Source organism: Bos javanicus, chromosome 15 (assembly GCF_032452875.1).
Source record: "Bos javanicus breed banteng chromosome 15, ARS-OSU_banteng_1.0, whole genome shotgun sequence".
Classification (NCBI taxonomy): domain Eukaryota; kingdom Metazoa; phylum Chordata; class Mammalia; order Artiodactyla; family Bovidae; genus Bos; species Bos javanicus.
In genome coordinates this window covers 6,014,503-6,038,168 of record NC_083882.1, presented here as the reverse complement: position 1 = coordinate 6,038,168, position 23,666 = coordinate 6,014,503, and the positions used below count along the sequence as shown (strand labels likewise).

General features: G+C 42.2%; 1 protein-coding gene across 1 annotated transcript in view; it reads right to left on the bottom strand.

Moving 5' to 3' along the window:
- Positions 1–18,592, bottom strand: part of MMP20 (matrix metallopeptidase 20) — a 58,609-nt gene extending 40,017 nt beyond the window's left edge. Inside the window, exons 1-5 of the mRNA XM_061440100.1 lie at positions 18,007–18,592; positions 9,765–10,012; positions 5,578–5,726; positions 3,116–3,241; positions 2,171–2,332 (exon numbers count right to left, since the gene is read on the bottom strand). Of these exons, the coding sequence (XP_061296084.1) occupies positions 2,171–2,332; positions 3,116–3,241; positions 5,578–5,726; positions 9,765–10,012; positions 18,007–18,132 (811 nt within the window). The 5' untranslated portion in view covers positions 18,133–18,592. The remainder of the gene's footprint in view (positions 1–2,170; positions 2,333–3,115; positions 3,242–5,577; positions 5,727–9,764; positions 10,013–18,006) is intronic.
- Positions 18,593–23,666: the final 5,074 nt, after the last annotated feature.

The window sequence follows — 23,666 nt, the reverse complement described above, 5'->3', positions numbered from 1 at the left end:
ATTTTATTATTATGCAAATTTCTTTGATAGCTATGGGTGTTTCAAATTAGGAATCTATTTTGAAAATTTCCTCTGTGGTTTTCTTTTTTTTTTGGTTATAAAGTACTCTTGCTCTCAATAAGATTATATCTTTCTTGTGTGTTTTCTTATTTTTGAACAGTTTCTGGGTGTCCTGCCCTGTGCATAAGCTTTTTCTTAGGTGTCCAGGAGAGGCTGAGCAAATTCTTGGGGCCCTGAGGTACCATGGAGGTGTTTACCATTTAAAGGCATCTTCTGGTAGATCCTCTTGGAACATAGGACCCGGGCCTTGGGGGAAATGCTGTTGAGTTTTCATCTCCTGTTCTGTTCCTGAGGACTGTCTGCCAGCTACTGAGGAGTGAGCTGGGGCTGCCTAAGCCACTGCTCCCGGCAGGTCCCTGTGCTGTATCGAGTCTTGGTACCATAGCTGGGGATCAGGGAAGGAGTGAGGCCAGGGGGTGACGTGGATAAGACCTGGGTGGAGAAGGGTCAGCAATAGGATGAAGATCAGAGGTTGGGGTGAGGCTTTGGGAAAAGATCAGAAAGTGGAAACTGGTCGGATCAGAAACACGCTGCCAGTTTTTGAACACTTCTTAATTCTCCAAGCACTCTGCTGAAGCTCAGGGTGGTAAGGTGGTCAGCAGTAGGTGAGGCTTGTGCCTCTCGGCGATATAAAACCATGTTTCTGTATTTTGTCCACTTGTGGAAAAACAGCCTTGTCAAAATATAAACTTCCTCTCCTGGCTGAGGAACAGTGGCTGTCAGAGTGGTGGTGATGCTCCAGGGCACAAAGACCCATAAAGGGTAGGCACAGACCTGGAGTGGGTTCCTCTTGGGGGCCACAGGAGAATGGCATGACTACCCACTCTGGTATTCTCATCTGGAGAATTCCGTGGACAGAAGCCGCAGTCCATGGGGTCACAAAGAGTCGGACATGACTTAGTGACTGAGCAAGCATTCCCTGATAGCTGCAGGAAGGGTTTTACACTGGAGCCCTAGCTTGTTATATGGAGAGATTCACAGTTTTTTTTTTTTTTTCCTGTCACTCAAGAGAGAAGCAGAACTGGCATAGACCCCACTCTGAAGGGAAACAGCTGGCTGAACACTTCTTGGGATGAAATTTGTCTTTTTTGTGCCTCAGGTGAAATCTGACTGCAGCTGTGTGTGCCTAAGTCTAAACAACAGATGAACTGGCCAGATGCGGGAAGGCAGGAGGAGCTGGGTTCTACAGGCCCTTCTCTAGGCTGAGTGGAAGAGCAGGTGTACTTGCAAGTAAATGCTGAATGAGCAGGTTCTGAGGCTTACGGGAAAGGCAGCTTCCTAGATTCTCCAGCATTTTACCCATCAAATAGACAAAATGTCAAGGTCTAGTGATGTTTCAAGATTTCTTCTCATGGATGAATGGACTTGTCTTTCTGTTTAGGAAAATGGGATATAGAGTTCCTAATAATCCTTTATCATCTTTAAAAGAATACTAACATTTCAGATAATTTTGATAATTTGGGATAGTTACTGTCTTTGAGCCTCAGCTTTCTCAACTATAAAATGCAGAAAACATTTTACATCCCTCAGGCTAGTGATGAGGTCATCACATACTGATGACCATGATTTGGAAACTGCAGACTGGCTATATGACTAAATGGTACAGTTATTACCATCATCATTACTATTTTTAGGAAGATAAGGTCAATTCCCTTCTCCAGAGGATCTTCCTGATCCAGGGATCAAACCTGGATTTCCTGCACTGCAGGCAGATTCTTTACTGTCTGAGCCACCAGGGAAGCCCCGAGATAAGGTCACTTATTTGCAAATGGATAAACACTATATATATGAACTATAAAAAAATCCACCCTCTTCCAATATCTAACCCCTGATCAACACTCAAAATACACACAAATGATTGTATTTTCTATGGCCATCGAGGGCCCAATATGTTCTGGAGGAAAGATGTAAAATTTAAATATTCATCTTACAAAAGAAAGCAATACTCATATATGGTAAATAAGTTCTTCCTAAGAGGGGATAGTTGGGGCTGCGGTTTCTAGCTTAATCTTCACCTATGCAGGTTAATGGCTGGCAGGATACACTTTGCCATGAAACCAAATGCCTGTCACTTTCAGAGTCTGTAGTCAAAAAAGTGTAGCGATTGTACCGTACAGTGCCTGGATCCCCTTCACATCGTCCTTGGGGAGACGGAACCCATAGGGATTCTGATACTTATAAGTTGGGTACATCAGTGCTGACGGGTCTGTGGAATGGGCCAGGCCCAGTGCATGACCAAACTCATGAGCAGCAACGGTGAATAAATTGAAACCTGGATGATATGAGAGAGGAAAAGACAGCATCAACACAGAGTTTTATTTTCACTATTTCCTGTCTTCACAGGAGAATTTATGCCAAATCATAGTTCATTCATTTTCTTTTCAGACCTGGGTTATTATAATGTTGGTAGGGTGTTCTGGCCCTTAGCTTTGCTGACTTTAGCCTAGTTCTTCCCTCCTTGGCAAGGAGGGGATTGGGGTAGGGGGTGATGGAAATGTAAATCGATTTATTTTGTTCATGGTCAATGGTGCTCCGTAAAGAAGGGCTTTAGCACTAACAGTGGCTGTAATACCTAGATTTAGTCCATGCATGCTTTACTGGCTCCCTGTCTGCTCTCTTTTATCCACCCATGTTTCACACTGGAGATTTCCAGATGACATGCAGATATTCTAGAAATGTTAACCCATCCCCATTGTACTTCTCAGTAAAGTACTAATTCTTCTTAGGTCATTTCTGAACGTAGCCTATTTCCAAGTACAGGTAAGAAACAAAAAATACTATGCAGTTGAAGAAAAATACTGCTGTGTGTTGCGTAGGGTATTGCTGTTTCTCGCGATTATACCCTGTGAACTAGAGGTCAGACAAATCTACAGCACAACTGAGGGTGGTTCTTTTCCCTTATGGTGTTCCCTTTTGGATTTTTGGCTTACTTGTTTTTCCTAGCCAGCCCCCCTAGTTAAAGGGTGGCTTGGGACGTTGAACCTCAAGGTTTCATGATGGAGGCCCAGAAGAAGGTACAATATTTTCCAGGTTATGGTGAATTGTGCATATATACCATTCGTTCCCATAGTCCACTTCTCAGCATTGTCGAAATGTGTATCTCCTCCCAGGCCTTCTCCAGGTGCAAATGCATGGGCTAGAGTCCCTCGAGGCCCATCAAATGGATAGGAATCCCCGTGATCTAGACATATGGGGCAAAATGCCAACAGGATTTAGTCCTTCTAGCAAATTTTGAGGGGTACATAATATCACAGGGAATGGATAACTTTTTGAATAGCATTGGTATTTCTTATACAAATAGATTTACTTTTCAATATTCATTTTTTATAAGAGGAATCTCACATACCAGTGAGTGATCTATTAAAATAATAAAAGCAATATTTTGTATTTTAAAGATAGTAAGCATTAAAAATTAAAAAAAATGTTCTTTCGTTATTGTATTTGTTGCCCTATTAATTGGCACATGGCCTACTATAGACTATGACCATGCTGCAGATTACAAAAGGAGAGAGGCAGATGGTTATTCAGCCACCATCTTATCCACTCACTGGACTGTGAACACATGTTGGCAGAGTGATTTCAATGTATTATTTAGGGGGTGGCAGTGAGGGAGGGACAAATTAGGAGTTTGGGATTAACATATACACATTTCTATGTATAAAATAGGTAACTGACAATGAACTACTATATCACACAGGGAACTATACTCAACATTTTTGAGTATAGTATAATAACCTATAAGGGGGAAAAATCTGAAAAAGAACATATATATATATATGAATTACTTTGCTGTACAACTAAAACTAACACAACATTGTATATCATGTATATGTAAAAAAAATTGCTAACAAAAAAACAAAACAAAAATACGATCTGGCTAAGACGATGATAGTAAATTGGACAAGCGTGTGCTTTCTGTTTGTATAGCCCAATATATTTTAAGGACATGTCAAAACAAGAAAGAAAATTTCTCTGTAATTTTATTATACTTTCATGCATAAAACTCCTGAAAGCAACAGAAGTATTTATAAAATTGCAGCTTTTAAAGCTTAATAGGCTTTTGTTTTAGTATCTATATTTACTTAAAAGTTCATTACAAAATAATAGGAAAGGAGGAAGAATAAAATGAAGGATATTATAGAATACATTTCACAGATTTTCAGGATTTTTGTGAGAATACCTTGTTTTATTTAAAACCAACAAAACAAAGTTCTGGTGTGCCATTCCCCAAGTTTCAGGGCTGCTACTGCTGCTAAGTCACTTCAGTCGTGTCCGACTCTGTGTGACCCCATAGACGGAAGCCCACCAGGCTCCCCCGTCCCTGGGATTCTCCAGGCAAGAACACTGGAGTGGGTTGCCATTTCCTTCTCCGATGCATAAAAGTGAAAAGTGAAAGGGAAGTCGCTCAGTCTTGTCCGACTCTTAGCGACCCCATGGACTGCAGCCTACCAGGCTCCTCCGCCCACGGGATTTTCCAGGCAAGAGTACTGGAGTGGGGTGCCATTGCCTTCTCCGCAAGTTTCAGGGCAGTGTTGTTTAATCAGTACATGCCCTGAGATCCTGGTTAAATGGCAGCAGAGTGCCCAGTCCACTTGTTTTAGGGAACAGAGCCAGCTTGAAAGATCAAGAGAGAGCCAGATGTTAACTCCGTCACCCCCAAATCTGCCCCAAGCCACACCACCCTGCTGCTTCCCTGGGGGTGGCCTTGACCCTGTGGGAGGGTCGAGACCTACCATGGGCCAGTCACCCCAGGGCCACCTCTGAAGGGCTCCGGCTCAGGACTTGCTTGGTCCTCTCTCCCAGCTTCTATGCATGTCTCTCCCCAGTGACATCAGATTAAAATCAGGATAAAGACTTTAAAGAGGACACTTAGAAAGGTTATCTGTGGAGGGAAAGAGGTGGGGATACTCACCTTGACTCTGAGAAAGCTGAGAGGGAAAGGACTTAAACGGCCTTTCCTTCATTTACTTCTAGACCCGTTTCTCTGAAACAGGGGCAAGTGAGGGACGGAGTGTTGCAGGCTGGTGGCAGGCCTGGCAACTCCACCAACAGGCGTCTGAAGTGTGGGCCAGACAGCAGCGGCAGCCGCCCTCCTAACCTCCACTGCCCAGGAAAGCTGCAGGAGCTCTGTGGGACTGACCCTTAGAGAGGATTCAGAGGGGCAGATCCTTGGCTAATATGAAGGGGAGTGATGGACACCATCATGGGGCTGGGGTGAGGTCAGAGGGCCTCCCAGCCATAGAGGAGCTAAACCTGACAGAACTCGTCCCTGATGGGGCAATGCCACAGCGAAAATGGGCTATGCCAAGTCCATTCTGTAGCTCAGCATGTGGAGAACTCCCCCGGCTCTGTTTTCTGACTAAATAAAGGTCATGACTTTGCCGTTATCTTGGCCTCTGCCCTTCACAGTTCTGAGAAGGAGCGTGCTGGTCACATGGATTAAACATTGTATGAGGAAAAGTACTGAAATATTTTTCCTCTGGAGTAATAGACAAAATCCAGGAAGCACCACAGTACCTCCGGTTTCAAAAGAGATCATAATGTCTGCTTCGCCCGCATTGATTCTGACAAAGTTCAGAGGGACAGCGCTGCTCCAGGCCCGCAGGGCCATCTCCATGGCTCTGTCCACTTCCGCAGGGGTCATGGAAGGGGTGTATTTGGATATTCTGTCAATACAGAAGCAACACGTTTTCCTTTTAACAAGTGGTCCTAAGTGAAGAAAGTGAAAGTTATGTCTAGTTCATATTGAAAATAAAAACAGTGACCATAAATCTACAATTTATAGATTTTTCTCCAAAATAATAATTCTTATTTTGCTTTCATCTTTATTACATTACTGAAACATGCTAACTTAAGAAAAATGAAGGGAGTGAAATGAAAAATTTGAGATTTCTGATACTGAAACCGTTTGACTTTTATTGTTATTATACATCACTAATTGGAAAGAATAATACCTGTGTAACTTTATGAGTAGCTAGAAGTCCATTTTTTCTAAAGCGGTTTTAATTGAGAAGGAATCTTTTTCCCCTAAAGAGACCAAAATTTTTCAATTGTAAAAAATAAAGACAAAGAGTTTTGAGGTTTTGCAAATTCTTACTCAAAGACAAGCAGGTTTTCCCCAGGGCCATGGGGGAATGTTTTTTCTTAAAATAATGTACATCTTAAAAGAGGAAGTGCTAGCTTGTCACAAGGATGCTCACTTGGGCTGAAAAAGGCTCAAGTCTTTCTTTCATCAAGTCCTGCTCTGACAATGACATTGGAAGGAAAAGTATAGAGCTTTTTGGATACAGTGGGTAGAGACAGTTGGTGTTTTTCTAGGACGTGCCACTCTGGAACCCAAGCGCTGGGGATTCTAAGCTGCCATAAAGGAAGGGTGGAAGAAAGGAATTGAAACCTGGGGGAACTTGGGCTCAGGTTGAATAGTGGGGGCGAGTTAGAAGTGAATAGAGTTAGAAGTGAATTCTGTAAATGCCCACCTTGAGAGCCAGACACATACTCTACCTTCTCCAGGTCCTAGCCCTGGCCCTTGCACATAATAGGTGCTGAGCAAACACTTGCTAAATGGATGAACTAATGAATAAAAGCTAGTGTTTTTTAGGGCCTACTCAGTTGTTCTCAAAGTTTAGGACCCGTGATAACAACTCAGAAAGCTTGTTAAACACACAAGTGCGATCAAGAAATTTGCGTTTTAACAAGTGTCCCAGGCTATTCTGATGCAGGTGGTGCAGTCTCAGCCAGAAATCAACAGTAGTTGTCCCGGAGGCCCCAAAGGAAGGGACCATGTCCCACAGAGAGGAGGGGAAATAGCCAAACCCAGCAACTGAGAGGAAAGGAATAAGATCTCTCACTCTAGGAACTGGGTCCAAGAGGAGGGAGCTAGAGTGTCCAGAGGGGGAACCAGGACTCTTAAAGGGACCAGTTAGTGTTTTCCGAATTTGCCACTCCCACAGCATAATATGAATCTGTGATTTGTCATGGCTTTGTATAGTTAGCATCCCCAAATTCTCTCATACTGTAGATAAGTTATCCATCCCCACATAGTGGCCTGTGAGTGCTGGGCTGGAGAAAACAGGCATGGAGAAGGGGTGGACCAGAAAGGAAGAGCACGTGGACAGAGGTCCTTGCCAAGAGGGTCTAGAGATGGATACAGCAGCAGTGATGACAGCCAACGTTCTGGGAACACACGCTAAGGGCTGGACCGGTTCCAGGCACTTTTCAATGTGGAATGCCCACTAACCCTCACAGCTACCTTCAGAGGTAATAGTATCACTCTATGTTTCATGCGTAGTCAGGAACTGAGCCCAGTTCTTCATGGCTCCAAAGTTTATGCACATAAGCACTAGGCTATATTTCATCTTTTTCAGTCCTCTGCGTGCTAAGTTGCTTCAGTCTGTCCTACTCTGTGGGACCCTATGGACTGTAGCCCACCAGGCTCCTCTGTCCATGGGATTCTCCAGGCAAGAATACTGGGGTGGGTTGCCATGCCCTCCTCCCGAGGATCTTCTCAACTTAGGGACTGAGCCCCCATCTCTTACGTCTACCTGCTTTGGCAGGAGGGTTCTTTACCACTGCCACCACCTGGGGAGCCCTTTCAGTCCTCTGTGTGTGTGTCAGTCGCTCAGTCCTGTCCAAGTCTCTGTGACCTGATGAACTATAGCCCAGCAGGCTTCTCTGTCCATGGAAATCTCCAGGCAAGAATACTGGAGTGGATTGCCGTTTCCTTCCTCCAAAGGCTCTTCCTGACCCAGGGATCGAGCCCTGGTCTCCTGCATCGCAGGCACATTCTTTACCGTTTGAGCTACAGGGAAATCCTTTCAGTCCTCTGGGCTATGTTGAAAGAAGTTATTCTGAGATCCAGTAGGTTCACAGAGCTAAGGTAGTCTCTAGTTTCCTTTTTTTTTTGGAGAAGGGGAGGGGAGGAGAAGGTGAGTTGTTCAGGAGGAAGTGGATGGTCAGTGTGGGTGTGTTGAGGGGTTTTGGGGACTGCCCAGAGAATATTACCACAAGAATACTATACTTCAAATCCCAAGTTAGCTTGTCTTTGCTGTGCGTAATCACAGACTATGGCTTCCCAGGTGGCGCTAGTGGTAAAGAACCCGCCAGCCAATGCAGGAGACAAAAGAGAAGTGGGTTTGATCCCTGCGCCGAGAAGATCCCCGGGAGAAGGGCGTGGAAACCGCTATTCTTGCCTAGACAATCCCATGGCTAGAGGAACCTGGTGGGCTATAGTCCATGGGGTTGCAAGGAGTCGGACACGACCGAAGTGATTTAGCACGAACGTAATCATAGACGATGTGCTAGGAAATGTTTACAGTTTAGGAAATGTTTAGGAAAGTTTACACAGTTTAGGAAAACTTCCTATGACACAGTTTAGGAGATGATGGGAAAGATTTCATGAGTTTATATAAAAATTTCCTTTCTTACCTCGTAATCTTGTGGGTGCTCTGTTTCTTTTAGGTGTTTTTTTTTTTCCCCCCAAGAAAGATCTTTGAGGCATTCTTAAACTGAGGCAGAAACTAATAGCTGTATTCAGAGTGCCACCTTATGGACTCAGAGGCTCATAGCAACTAACAGAGGAATCATCTGATCTCTGGGTTGGGCCCTCAGCGGTCACAAGGAGTCACCAGAGTGCTGGGGCAGTGTAACAGCTGGCTCTGTAGCCAGCCCCCTCCCCGCGCTGGGTTTGCTGATCACCATGTTAGAAACACTCTTCACTACAGCTAACTTCAGCTACCAGCCTGCCACCAGCGAACCTGGTAGGACTAGATGTTGGGACTAGATGAGCTGCAGCAGGTCATTTCCATCACACAGATAAGACCTGTAACTCACCTCCCCAACAGAACATTGATAACAGTAAAATGCACTGTAATAATTAGGAAGCGCCAAGGTCGGTCTATCTGAGGTGGACTGAGTGGGAAGGGAGCCAGCATTGGCCCCGCAAATGGATATGGGCTGCGGGGTTCGAGTTCAGGCCTGAGACCCCCAAGCACAGTGCAGGGTCGGTTCTGGCTGGGTGAGTCCCCTTGGCTGATGCAGAATCCTTGTTCCCCCTCCGGCAGGAAGAAACGGGAGGATGGCCGGGGGGGGGGTGGGGTGGGGAGGGCTGTGCGGGTGCTGGGTCAGGCGCGGATGTCACGGGCCATCCCTGGGTGACCTGGTAGCTCCTCCACATGCTGTCACAGCTCTCTCCTTAGACTTGTGATTTCACATCTCTCACCCGGAGCTGCGGCTATTTGCATGTATTTTTCCCCAAAAGGCGAGGGAAAATGATGTACTTACCTTTTACCTCCAGAACTGAATGCCTATGGCAGACATTTAACAAATTGCCAATAAATTATTTTTGGAATTAGTAAAAATTAATTTATTAGGTGAGTTTTACTTCTAATTTAGAAGATTATTTTAAGAAAGCTGGTTGGTACCATCAGGTTTTAAATGTTAGGCAAGATTCATTTTCTATATGGAAAAACGTGTTGTCTCTAAACTGGTAAAATTGTTATACCTAAAGTGGCCACTCATGACAATCTCGAAGTCATGTTTTCTCGTGAATTCTCGTGTCTAAGGAGTAGACCAAAAAAGTTCTCATTCTCTCTTATGATTGGGATGAGTCATGATTTTTATACACATCAGAAGGAAGATACTTTTAAAAGAAAAGAAGGAGAGGGAGGCTATTTCTTTCTGAATTTGGAAAGACTCGATCTCATTACCTGTATGTCAAAGTATTTTTTTTCCATTTGGGTTCACCTGGGAAGAGGCGATAGTTGGCCACGTCGGGAACTCCACAGCGAGGCCTCTTGATCACGTCCATGGTAGCTCGGTCTAACTTCCCGGTGACTCGGAGGCCGAAGAACTCCTGCAGCTCCTTAATCTTTTTAACCGTGGAATTGCCTCCTCTTGCAACCATCTCCCCAATCTGGGGCCCTCCTTTCTTTGTGTAATACTTGTCAAGGTACGCCTGAAACGGAGAGGCAGGCTGACGTCTACAGCACAAGCTCTGAGCAACACTCATGCTCAGGTAAGGCAGGACAGTATTCTTGTTATGCTAAAGACAGTCTGCACAGCATTTGCCACTTTTGGAAAAATAAATTAGATGTATTTGCATAGATAAAGCTTAGATAGATAAGTCCAAGTTATTAACAACAATTATCTTTGGGAGGTGGGATTTTAGATTTTTTTATTTGCATGCATTTTGTGCTTTTTCTACAATGAACTGCTATTTTAAGAGGGGAAAAAAATTAGAAAGAAAATAATGTGAACATTTTCCCCACAGCCCATTTACTTGTATTGAAGTCTTTACCAATTTGCAAAATAAAGACTATCCTATTTCTCTGTAAGCAACTGTTCAGTGTTGCCTTTTCATTGTACCCTATGTAAGATCAGTGAGTTCTTAGCTCTGTGAGGCCTCATAGTGCCGTCTCTCCTTTTATGTGAAGCAGTAGGTGTCAATCTGTTTCCTGGCTGAGACTTTTAAATAATTCAGGTGTGTTGGATATGTGGGGTGTTTTTCAAGGGGCAGGTTTTCTAGGACTGACTCTTTGTCCCTTGAAGCAAATATTAGAAAATTAGTCATAAATATAATGTTTTCATTTGCGTTTAAAGGCTTAAAACCCCTAATATATCACTCAAAACACTCTGTATGAGTTCTTAGGTGAAGTGAATAACATAGTCATGCAAATGCAGGTTTAATGTGTTCTGTTGTCCTAGGAATTTCATCCACCCAACTTGTTTCAGGAAAACAGAAAGCAGCTAAAGATTTATATCTGTATTTTATTAAACATAAATGTTTATATGTTATAAGGTGTTTGTTGTATATAAATAATATTATTTGTATATCATATGAACTATATTCAGAAACTGTTTTATTATGTTCTATATAAACTATGTGTATTATTCATTTTTGTTAAATATATTTATGTATAAATAATAAAATATTGGAAGTAATCTTAATATCTAACAATAGGGAATGTGTTAGATACATTATTATATATTGATATGAAATAATACTAGGCCTCTGCTAATATCACGTTTTTGGAAAATATTTAGTGGCATGTATAATGATTCAATATAATGGCAATACACTGAGAAGAGCAGAAGTGAAATCTTTATACAGATTATAATCACAATTTCATACATAAACCAAATCATATAACGTATATGTATTTCATTTATGTTTATTACATCTGTATGTTAATATATCGATAATAATGTTAGCATGTATATTAACATTTAAAGTTAACACACTAATCAATGCATTGGTAATTAGCACATATAATTTAATATAGTGAACATAAGTAACATAAATAATGGAAGGAAATATATCTGAATATTAATCTTGCTTCTCTCTGAGTTATAAAATTATGGGTGACAATTTGTCTTTATCCTTTCCTATATCCCAAAGATTTCTGGTGTCAACATAAGCTGTAATTGTTAAGCAAAAAGTGAAAAGGAGTAAGACTCACTTGTTTAGACAAGGTGCTCTGTGTCCTTACTGTGTCCTTCCCGTGGGCTCAACCAGCCCTTAGTCCTTGGCCTGCTTGTGAGCAGACCTCACTTCCCTGGTGGTGGTTCTTGGTAAAATCTTAGTGAGATGAGAACCCAAGAGGAGAAAAAGGGTGAGGGAGCCCTGGAACCCACAGGAGGTGCCCTGAACAGAGGTGTGACTATTTGCTTTCATTTCCGTGTCTCGTTAAGCTATCTGATATACACATTTATGTTTCTTTTTTTTCTAATTCTTTTGGCGAGATGACGTTGATTCTCTGAGCTGTTCTGTTTGCTCAAGCAGATGCTGTAGTCATACAAGGCTCATGGTGAGTCTGAATCACACTCTTTAGAGGTGACCTCTGTGTGGAGCTCTGTGCTCCATATATTCTGAGGCTGTTTAAATTTCAAATATTTTGTTTCCTGTTAGAGTATGTGTTACAGTTACACTCTAAACTCTGATTTTCATTTCACAAAATATAGTCCCATAAGAAGATGCTTTGGCCACCAGCTGCGAAGAACTGATTCATTTGAAAAGACCTTGATGCTGGGAAAGATTGAAAGCAGAAGGGGACGACAGAGGATGAGATGGTTGGATGGCATCACCAGCTCACTGGACATGCGTTTGAGTAGACTATGGGAGGTGGTGATGGACAGGGAGGCCTGGTGTGCTGCAGCCCATGGGGTTGCAGAGAGTCAGACATGACTGAGCGACTAAACTGAACTGAAGAAGATGCTTACTATGCATTAAGTGAAAAGGGATTTATCACTATTATTATTATAGTACAAGCCAAGTTTGTAAATAGAAATATGTGCATATGAATACACACAGACATACAGTGGTAAACTAGGATGAGGTGAGGAAGTGGGTGGGGGCTGCCAAAAACAGTGATCCAGAAAAATAATATCAAATGCAATATTTTTGGAAAAAAACTTAAAAAGACAAAAAAATTCACGGTGGAAAAAATATTAAAATTTTAAATAAAGATAGGATCTAACCTTCAGCAGTCTTTTGTCCTAGTCCCAGCCCTGAGTCATAGAAAGTATTTTGAAAAATATAGACTAAGGGATTAACAATTGTGATATGTTGGTGATGGAATTAAGAATAATACTTTAAAAATCATATATGTTATATATATATATATATATGTTTGCTATGAACATATAGCAATAAAATTTTTACAATAAAATGGTTCTTCTTAAAAATGCACACAAGAGGCTAGGCCTGCAGCTCAAGAAGTTTAAGGCCAGTGATAGTAAATAGGATGCAAACCATCTTCAATGAAGTAAAGGTAGAATCAGAAACGATTTCTCCTTAGAGCACCAGGACTGGTTGCTGCGGTGAGCGGGTGAGTTGCTCCCCGCTGGGTGCTCCCGCAGGACTCGGCTCCTACACGAGGAAGCACCGGCCGCCGTGCACACAGTCCACGGCCTTCTCATCACTCCCACCCGGGGGTCTCACGGTCCTCCCTGCTGGGCGTGATGATGCCTTCACAGCTACGGCTGTGGCCTCACCCAGTTCCAGACACAGGGTGGATGTTCAGTTACAATTTGAGGTCCTATCCTTTAGGCAAAATATAGCAAATATGCTTCTTTGAAGAATTATCAGGTGTTCCGAGGTACAGAGAGGCCAATGTTTTCTGTGCACTTTATTGCTAAAATTACCGACGAGGTTACCGACGAGGTTTTAGCATGCTTTCCAGAGTCAAAATGTTCAGTTAGGCACAAAGATGCACACTTAGATCTGTGTGTTCTGTTCTAACACTTGCGTGCTGTTGGCTCAGCTCTTGGTTGTGGGATCATCTGGGCCAAGGATTTGAGGCTTCCCCAGAACTGTCCTACATGCCTCCACCTCCTCATTCCCACTGGTAAAACCGCAGGAGCCTGCCGCTGGTGTTTGGGTGATCCTCTTTCCAGAAATTAGAATAGCAGAGGCCTGGAGAACAGGCCCAGAAGCTCTCATCCCGCCCAGCTCTTACTGAGTGTGCCTTCCGAGTGTCCCTCCCAGGAGGAAGGAGCTTAAAGCTCAGATTTAAGTGCTCCTCAAGAGAAGGTGAAATTCAAGTTCATCAAGTTCTTCTTGATGAAGACATTAAGATACGATGTCTTCAACATTTCTTTCTGTTTTGGCAAAGTCACAGAAAGGCAACTGTGTGAATTTTCAGCTGTGTGATAAATCCTAGGTTCTAAAAAGTGTGGGCAATTCCTGTAATTTCTTTTGGTGTCAGTTTTCTCATCTATGAGATGGGTTCAGTGTCTAGCCTTCCCACACCAAGGTGAGGATCCAATGAGATGCTCAGTGTGAAAATGCTTTGAAATATATCGAAAGACTTTAACATGTTCATATCCTTTTACTCATTAATTCCACTTCTGGAAATCTATCCTGAAAAAATAATCCTTTAAATTAAGCTGATGTACAAAGATGTTCACAGAAATCTTATTCATATGGAAATATTCCATGTATCCAACTATATAAATGGAACAAATTATAGCTCACTTATTTTCTGAAATATTTGTCACTTTTAAACATGATGTTTATGAATATATAAACATTAAAATTTTATTATGATTTAATAATACAAAAAAGAAGGAACCAAAATTTGAGTATAATGGTAATTTAAAAATATCTTTATGCACAGAAAGTAAAAGGGTAGTAAAGGCACCTGAATTTAACAATTTGTATTTGGAAGTTTTTTTAGTTTCTTCAACTTTTAAGTTCATAATGCTGCTTGCTGCTGCTGCTGCTAAGTCGCTTCAGTCGTGTCCAACTGTGCGACCCCATGGACAGCAGCCCACCAGGCTCCTCTGTCCATGGATTCTCTAGGCAAGAATACTGGTGTGGGTTGCCATTGCCTTCTCCATAAGTTCATAATAATGTGATAATAAAAGCTTCTATTATTTTAAAGACAACTTAACAGCCTGTATTAAATGTCATATTGATATTACTATTTAAAAACAAACAATAGGCTAAAACGCTATATGATGAGACTAATTATTTCATCATTTGCCAAGCCTTTGTGATAACTAGCCAATGAGAATTGAAAAGATACAAGTGGGCATGAAATAAATCAATTACAAACCTGTTTATCTTTTCAAGAATAGACTATTGTGTTCCTGGAGGAAGAAGTGACTAGCACTTGGAAACATTTCCTGCCTGGAGTTCCCAGGCACAGGGAACCGTTTGCCTGCTCTTGGTGAGCGATCGAGAGAGAAGCGAGCAGGGTGGAGGCCCAGGCCCCGGTATGTGCTGGCCTGACTCTGGACTCAGCGGTGTCCTCCTGCAATCTGGCCTGCTGCCCCGGCTGCTGCATTCATACTCTTTCCTCTGCTTTGACAGCTCTGTCTCCAGATCTTCACACGACCAAGAAGTTCAGGTCCACATAGTTCTTTACAGAGTTCAGGTTCATTGCAAATATCCCCTCCTCAGAGAAGCCTTCCTGGACTACTCAGGTGAGAATGCCCCTCTCCCCCTCCAGGGCCCTAGTAACTCTCTATCATCCTGGTAAATTTATTTTTTAATATCACATGGACACTTATTGATTGCCTGGCTTGTCTCCTCCCAGCTCTTCCCACTCCTCCGTCATGCCCATGTCAGTGCTGGAAGAACAGGAACTTTACTTGTTTTGTTCACTGATGTTTCTCCACTGCTTAGGACAAACCCTGGCACATAGCATATAGTAAGTGAAAGGGTGAAAGTGAAAGTTGCTCAGTCGTATCCAACTCTTTGCGACCCATGGACTATACAGTCCATGGAATTCTCCAGGCCAGAATACTGGAGTGGGTAGCATTTCCCTCCTCCAGGGGATCTTCCTGACCCAGGGATAAATTCAGGTCTCCTGCATTGCAGGGGCATTCTTTACCAGCTGAGCCACCAGGAAAGCCCAAGAAAACCGGAATGGGTAGCCTATCTCTTCTCCAGCGGATCTTCCCGACTGAGGAATCGAACCGGGGTCTCCTGCATTGCAGGCGGATTCTTTTACCAACTGAGCTATCAGGGAAGCCATTCAATAAATAATTGGTAAATGAATAAACTTAAGCTGTTTTATGAAATAAGTCTATTTTCATGTCATTTTATTTGTTGTATTGTTGCCTGAGTTGTTAGCTATTTCTTTAAACTATAAGGTGGGACAGTAATTTTTTCTAGTCATTGGGATGCACTTAGGAGGTTTGCCTAGATCATACCAGCCTGCTGAAGAGTGATACCCTTTCCTTCCTGGAGCTGACGCCTAGGGCCCCTGCAGGCAGGAGAAGGCCTGTTTGCCAGGTGTCAACAAGTTTCCTTGATCCTTGGTCAAAGGTCTTTCAAAGTATGTCATAAGGGAAACTGAAGGGGGCTGACTTGCTTTGGAGAGAAAGAGTAAGGGGTCACTGTGAAAATGACAGTGTTAGTTACTCAGTCGTGTCTGACTCTGCAACCCCATGGATTGTAGCCCTCCAGGTTCCTCTGTTCACGGGATTTCCCAGGCCATTCCCTTCTCTGGGGAATCTTCCCCACCCAGGGATCAAACCCAGGTCTTCCACACTGCAGGCAGATTCTTTACCATCTGAGTCACCAGAGAAGCCCCAGGGGGTCACTAGAGACCCCTAACATTCCAAGAACACCTAATTCTTTCCTAATACTCTTAGCAAGGACAGATTTCTTTCAAGGCTGGCTGGCCTTATTCCTGCATAGACCACTATGGGGTCAGTTAACTGTTTTCTGAAAGGTCCGATAATTAATATTTTCTGTTTCATCACGTGATTTCCACCATTGCGGTACAAATGCAGAAGATGATTTGTAAACAAACAAGGGTGGCCGGTTTGGGCCCGATGACCATAGCCTATCTGAACCTGGACAAAACCATGGTTTTTCAGCCACCAGATCAGTTCTAACCTCAGTATGACACTCCTTCTGGAAGTCCAGTGGCATGAAACTGGGTAAGCGACAATCACATGTCAGGAGAAGGGAGGCAAAGGCTGGTGGCAAAATACGATTGGAAATAGACCCAGGTAATATTCTGAGATATGTTATTTAGAATTTAGTTCGTCTGAAAGTGGTTTCAAGTCAAAGAACGTTCAACTCGACTGCTCTGTACTCGGCACCCACTGTGCTGTTTATATGGAGAGCTGATATTCAAAACATTGAACGACCGGTGTGGCAGGGGGACTGATCAGTTAGAAAGCAAGAGTGGCATGAGCCATCAGTAGGGCCACGCGATGTGTACAGAAAAAGCAGCCCACGAGTGTAGCCTGGCAGGTAGGAAAGCAATCCCCAGCAGGGCTGCAATCACAAGTATGCTGTCTTTGTGACAGATATACAAAACAGAGGCCTTGGTGCAAAAACGTCTCACTACACACCTTTCACGAACGTTGGAAATTCCTCCACTGAAGGTTTATTTCTTTAGGCTAAAGTTTGACATCTTTGTTTTAAATGTAAAAAAAAACAAAAGCAAAAAAATCCCTCCCACCACCCCCACCCCCCCCAAAAAAAAACACCCAAAAAATGCTTGGAAGCAAATATACATTGAATCACTTTGAGTCACTCTTAGTCTTTGAAGGAATTCTGGTATGCTGAATGAATTATTTGTATTCAATCCTTGCCAACAGTCAGTTGGGAGAGATTTTGAAAGAGAAAGATACAGAAAGTGTAAGTAAATAAGGGACTTTGGGAATATGCTTTGGAGAGGAAAGACCTTGGCATGAGAAGTGGGTTGGCCGGTTCGTTTCAAATTTTGATCAAATTTGCCCTGAGTATAAAAGCCATTTTTCTGAAAAATGAACACAGGAAATCTTTCTGTTGTGACTGTTAGGAATCTTAGCACTAAATTTGCAACCCACCCCTACTGTGCAGTGGAGAAGGCGATGGCACCCCACTCCAGTACTCTTGCCTGGAAAATCCCATGGATGGAGGAGCCTGGTGGGCTGCAGTCCATGGGGTCGCTAAGAGTCGGACACGACTGAGCGAGTTCACTTTCACTTTTCACTTTCATGCATTGGAGAAGGAAATGGCAACCCACTCCAGTGTTCTTGCCTGGAGAATCCCAGGGACGGGGGAGCCTGGTGGGCTGCCATCTATGGGGTCGCACAGAGTCAGACACGACTGAAGCCACTTAGCAGCAGCAGCAGCAGCTACTGTGCAAATCTTACACTTTGTTTTTTATTTTTCTTATAGTTTTCCTTCTACGTTGTTCCTCAAACACTTCTTTTGTCTTTCTGTAATGCCTGTATTTTTGCAAGCCCCCTCAAATTCTGTGTGCAGCAAAATATCTGGATAGATATTCATTCCTTTATTTATGCAATCTTGCAACACAGACACTCAGCGTGTACTAGACACCAGTCTTAGCTGAACAGGGAATCGTATCCATCAGGCTTCAGTGGACTTAGAAGATGATTTCAAAACCACAACAGATATTCCTGATTTTCTTATTATTATCCTCTTTAGATTTTCTGGGGCAGGAGGGGGAAGAGGGAATTGTGCAAAGATTCACCAACCTGTGCAAGGCGGTAGTTGTTCCTTGAGGTCCTGGGGGAGGCTGCAGGTAGGGAGGGGGCTGCGGTGGAAAACTTCAGAGCGGTGACGAGGAGGACAGCAAGGCCAGATGCAGGGAGCATCTTCATCTCCTCTTGGTGGATCGGTAATTATAGTAACCCTGGGGGACGCGAGACAGTGCATGTTTGCACTTCAACCTTGAGCTGCTTTTATAGAGTCAAACAGGTCTGGGCCCTCAGAGTAAGGATGATTCATGTCTCAAAAGGTAATTATACAGCTCCTTTCTCCCCTGATGATGGGGTAACACAGTAGGACACAGGAGTCAGGGAAAGCTTCATTCTTTGCCATTTATCAAGTGGCAAAAGGAGGAAAAACAATCACTTTTAATGCATTTTGTCAGCTATTAATAATTCCACGAATTGGAGTAGACATGATTAATCTGAACCCATCTCAAGTGAAACCTTTGATAAGTCTCAATTTGGGGCCTTGTCCATTCTACTTGCAGGAAAGGTAAAGGAATAGAATATACTTAATTTGTCCTCAGTAATTCTGGGCTCCCCACACGCTCACCCCTATCACCTTCTTCTGCATTCACTTGGACATTTCTCAGAAACGAATGCCGCTTATAACGATGCTGCTGGGACACGTAAGATCCTGAGTCATCAAGGAAACAGTACATTATTCTGTGCTGACTTAGGTTGCAAGGTACACTGGTAATTGTTAGAAAGCTTTTGAATAAGTTAGCGCAAGAGAGATGTTCTTTGTTAACTGAAATATTAAATTCTGCATTCTCTGTGCATTCTGGTTAACTAGAGTCATCCTCTTGTTCCTGGCTCTGATTTAAATGGATCGTGACTTAAAGATAGCATGCAGAAATGGTGCAAAATCACTTTGGCATCAAATAGAGATTAAATTTCTAGCTGTGTGATTTTGGACAAGTTAGGTAACCTCTGAACATCAGTTTGTTTTAATCTGCAAAAGACTAACTAATGCTGTGTGCAAGCTTGTCACATTACAGAGGTAGCAGAGCAGGCAGCATGATGTCTGTGGGCACCACCTGCATCCAGTAGACCTGGGTTCAAATGCTAGTTCTGACACTTGTCCATATGACTTTGAGCAGGTTACTTCATCTTTTTCAGCTATGTAATTTTTCCTGAAAAAACGGGGGAAAATGTGCCTACTTTGAAGAATTGTTATAAAGGAGTAAATCAGGTCTTAACGAAACAGAGTGCTCAGTAGACATCAGCTCTTACAAAATAATGTTCATCTTTTTACTTTGATACCAGGCACCAGGTAGGCTTTTAATTAATGTTTTTTGAATATATGTGCCCAGTTGTATCTGACTCTTTGTGATGCCCTGGACAGCAGCATGCCAGGTCCCCTGTCCTTCACCATCTCCTGGAGCTTGCTCATACTCATATCCATTGAGTCAATGATGGCGTCCAACCATCTCATCCTCTGCCACTCCCTTCTCCTCCTGCCTTCAGTCTTTCCTAGCATCAGGGTCTTCTCCAAGGAGTCAGCTCTTCACATCAGGTGGCCACAGTATTGGAGCTTTAACTTCAGCATGAGTCCTCCCAGTGACTATTCAGGGTGGATTTCCTTTAGGATTGCCTGGTTTGACTGATGGATATATGAATGACTCAATCAATGAATCTCAAAATGTAGTTCCTAGACCAGTAGCATAACTATTACTAGGAAACTTGTTGGAAATGTAAATTCTCAGGCCCCACCCAGAATTACTGAATCAGAAACTCTGGGACGGGGGCCCAGGAGATATGTTTTATTAAAAAAAATTTTTTTTAATTATTTATTTATTATTATTATTTTTTACTTTGCAATATTGTATTAGTTTTGCCATACATCAACATGCATCTGCCATGGGTGTACACATGTTCCCCATCCTGAATCCCCCTCCCACCTTCCTCCCCATACCATCCCTCTGGGTCATCCCAGTGCACCAGCCCCAAGCTTCCTGTATCCTGCATGGAACCTGGACTGGTGATTCATTTCTTATATGATATTATACATGTTTCAATGCCATTCTCCCAAATCTTCCTCCCACTCCCTCTCCCACAGAGTCCAAAAGACTGTTCTATACATCTGTGTCTCTTTTGCTGTCTCACATACAGGGTTGTCATTACCATCTTTTTAAATTCCATATATATGCATTAGTATACTGTATTGGTGTTTTTCTTTCTGGCTTACTTCACTCTGTATAATAAGCTCCAGTTTCATCCCACCTCATTAGAACTGATTCAAATGTATTCTTTTTAATGGCTGAGTAATACTCCATTGTGTATATGTACCACAGCTTTCTTTTCCATTCGTCTGCTGATGGACATCTAGGTTGCTTCCATGTCCTGGCTATTATATACAGTGCTGCGATGAACACTGGGGTACACATGTAGGAGATACGTTTTAACAAGTTGTGCAGGTTATTCTGATGCATGCTTGGAAAACCATTGGAGTAATTGAGCAAACAGGATTATGAAATATGGGATGAAGTGAACAATATATACAAAATGCCAAAAACATCCTGGTCACAGACAGTATACAGTATCACCCTTGCCATCTGCAGCAGTGTGGCATTTCTTGTATTTAAAGTCATTTGTGAAGTCTGTTGCAAATAATTTAACACTAATATTTGTTAGGTGATAGATAAAAATATGTGAATGTCTTACTTAGATATCAGAATAAATATGATTAGATTCAAGGTTATTCCTAGGTGATCTCTCTCTCTCTCTCTTGCTCTGTTGCATGGTGATATATTTTCCTACATGAAGAGAAAATAGTGGAGTTACAAGCCGTGTATGGGGGTTTGGTGAATAATCCCGGGTGCTCACTGAGAATGTGTTATACATATGAACATTATCTCTGTCATATGCTGTGAGATACACAAACATGATCCTCAGAAGAAAAAAGAAAATCACAGATCCAGTAGGCTAGTTCAACTAACTAAATTATATTGTTCCTTGAAGAATGAATGATACAAGTCTCACTTAAGGTTGTTTTACAAATGAATAAATGAACTCACACACATATACTCATTGCCACTTTTTGGTCTGAGGAAAGGGAAAGACATTACAATAATCATTCAAAATTTCCATCTATATGTTCTCCTATCTTCTACAGTACTACTTAATACTATAACTTCATAACAGCTGCCACAATTGAAGAACAAAGAATGAATGAGTCCTTGAAACTTCCCTCCGTTTGATCATCTCATTCCCCTGTTTTCTCCCCACACTACTGTTCCAGTTTATCATGATGGTCTAGTGCAGACAGGAAGTGGAGGGATGGCAGCAGGAAATTCTGGACCAATTGAGAGAAAATGCTCTCATTTCCAGAACTCCAAAGAGTTTACAAAATTCCATTTTTGGATACAAATTGAGGAAAATAACTGCTTATAAGGTATGATCTGGGCGTCCCTGGTGGCTCAGATGGTAAAGAATCTGCCTGCAATGCAGGAAACCTGGGTTCGATTCCTGGGTTGGGAAGATGCCCTGGAGAAGGGAATGGCTATCCACTCCAGTATTTTTGCCTGGAGAATTCCATGGACAGAGGAGCCTGGTGGGCCAAAGCCCCTAGGGTCACAAAGAGTCAGACACAACTGATCAACTAATACAAGGTATGATCTAGATATTTCTAGAAGATTCCAGCATCCAGTTTTCATTTGCATGAGCTTAATAAATCTCAATACTCTCAAGTATGACCCTTTGATTGTTAAGAACAAAAGTTGATAATTTCTAGGTATTTTTTCTCTTCACAGAGGAGAAAAAATTTGCTTTCTACCGTTTTTGTGTCAAGTCTAAGTTAAATCCAAATCATTCCAACCTAAAAAGTTCATATCAAAGCAAGTCAAGGACTAAAAGGTAATGAAATGAGAGACCATATCACAGAGAAATGTGGAAAGCACAGTATCTGTAGAAAAATTGGGTGATAAAAATAATATGCAGATTGGAGGCTGATAATCTGTTTCATGTTTACTGATGCTTGGGTTGATGTTTTGGGGATCCTGCAGACGTTGTAGAAAGTTTATACAGAACTTAGGTTTCCATATACCACTAATATAAGGGGCTAAGTATTTCAAATTATAGAATAAAGTTCACTGCAAATAATTGCTCTTTTTTAGACTCTCGCTGAATTCAATTCCATGGTGTGATCACTCACGTCTGACTCTTTGTGACCCCATGAACTATAGCCCACCAGGTTTCTCTGTCCATGGGATTCTTGCCTTCTCTCTCCAGGCAAGAATACTGGAGTGGGTTGTAATTTCCTATGCTAAGGGATCTTTCCAACCCAGGGATCTAACCCACATCACTTAAACTCTCCTGTATTGGCAGGCAGGTTCTTTACCATTAGCACCACCTGGGAAGCCCTTGATTCCATAGGGGTTTTAGTAAATCCTCAGCATTTAGGTTGCTGAGATGGTGCCTGCTGTGCATATGATGAATAATTGTTGAATAAATTACTGCTTGCCCAGTTGACTTACTTAAGGGGTTCTGTTTTTAGACAGACCTTAAATTAAATATTGACTTGGTCGCTTTCTAAATGTATTATTAGTTAGTGTTATTAAGTTTCAAGCTATGAAAATCTGTTTGGATAATTCAGTTTTGAAAGGATACCAGGCATCTGAGAGGACTGCCAGGAAGGCTGGCACATCAGGCTGGGAGATCCAGCAGAAATAAGGGCAGCAGAAACGAAAGCCAAGGAGTGCTCTGTGGCTGGGACCCGGGCACCTTACAGCCGGGCACAGGCCCAGCTGACAGTCAAGGCCATGCTGCGGGGCTCTGGTTTCTGATTGTCTTTTTCTCTCTCCCACAGCATTCAGAGTCTTTAATGAGAGATTCTGTTGCTTAGGTTGGGTCAGTGTCCTTACCTTGACGTTCAGGGTCAACGAGCATGTCTCCACATTAAGAGGCAGGACACCTTCCATAGAGATCACTGATTATATATATATATATTATGCATATAATGCAATATCCCCTGGAGAGAAAATTGGTGCTGGGCAAAGAACAAAACATAACCAAACCCAGAAAATGTCTATTACAATCTGTGAACCCTCCTAAACTATCTCCTGCATTGTAAAGTCAGGGAGCGGGGTAATATCTATCTCATATGGATGCTGAGAGGATTAAAATAGCTTATGGAAGCTTAGGATTCAGTCCAATTCTGAAATAGGAGGTTTCAGAATTGCTTTTTGCTATGATTTGCAAAAATTCCCCAGAAATACTGTGATTGATTAATAAACAAATGAACATATGGCATTTTCTAACTTCTAAGATACCATTGGTTATTGAATTGACCATTGATTAAAATACAATTGTGGGAAAAAAACAAAGCATCACATCATTAAATGTACATATTGATATGCTATATGTTGTTTAAGTGTGTTTTGTCTGACACTCACTACTAGAATGTAAGCTCCATAAGAATAATGACTCTATATTTTCTCTGCAACAATATCTCTAGTACATAAAACAGTGTCTGGCACAAAATAGGTATTCAGTAAATAGTTGAATAAATGATTGCATGCATGAATGAATGATTGAATGATTAAAGCTAGGAATAAGAAAAATGATTGTCCTCAGAGGGATAAATTTTACTTAACCCATATGGTGAATCAAACCAACGTGTGTAGCATTACCCCAAGGTATTC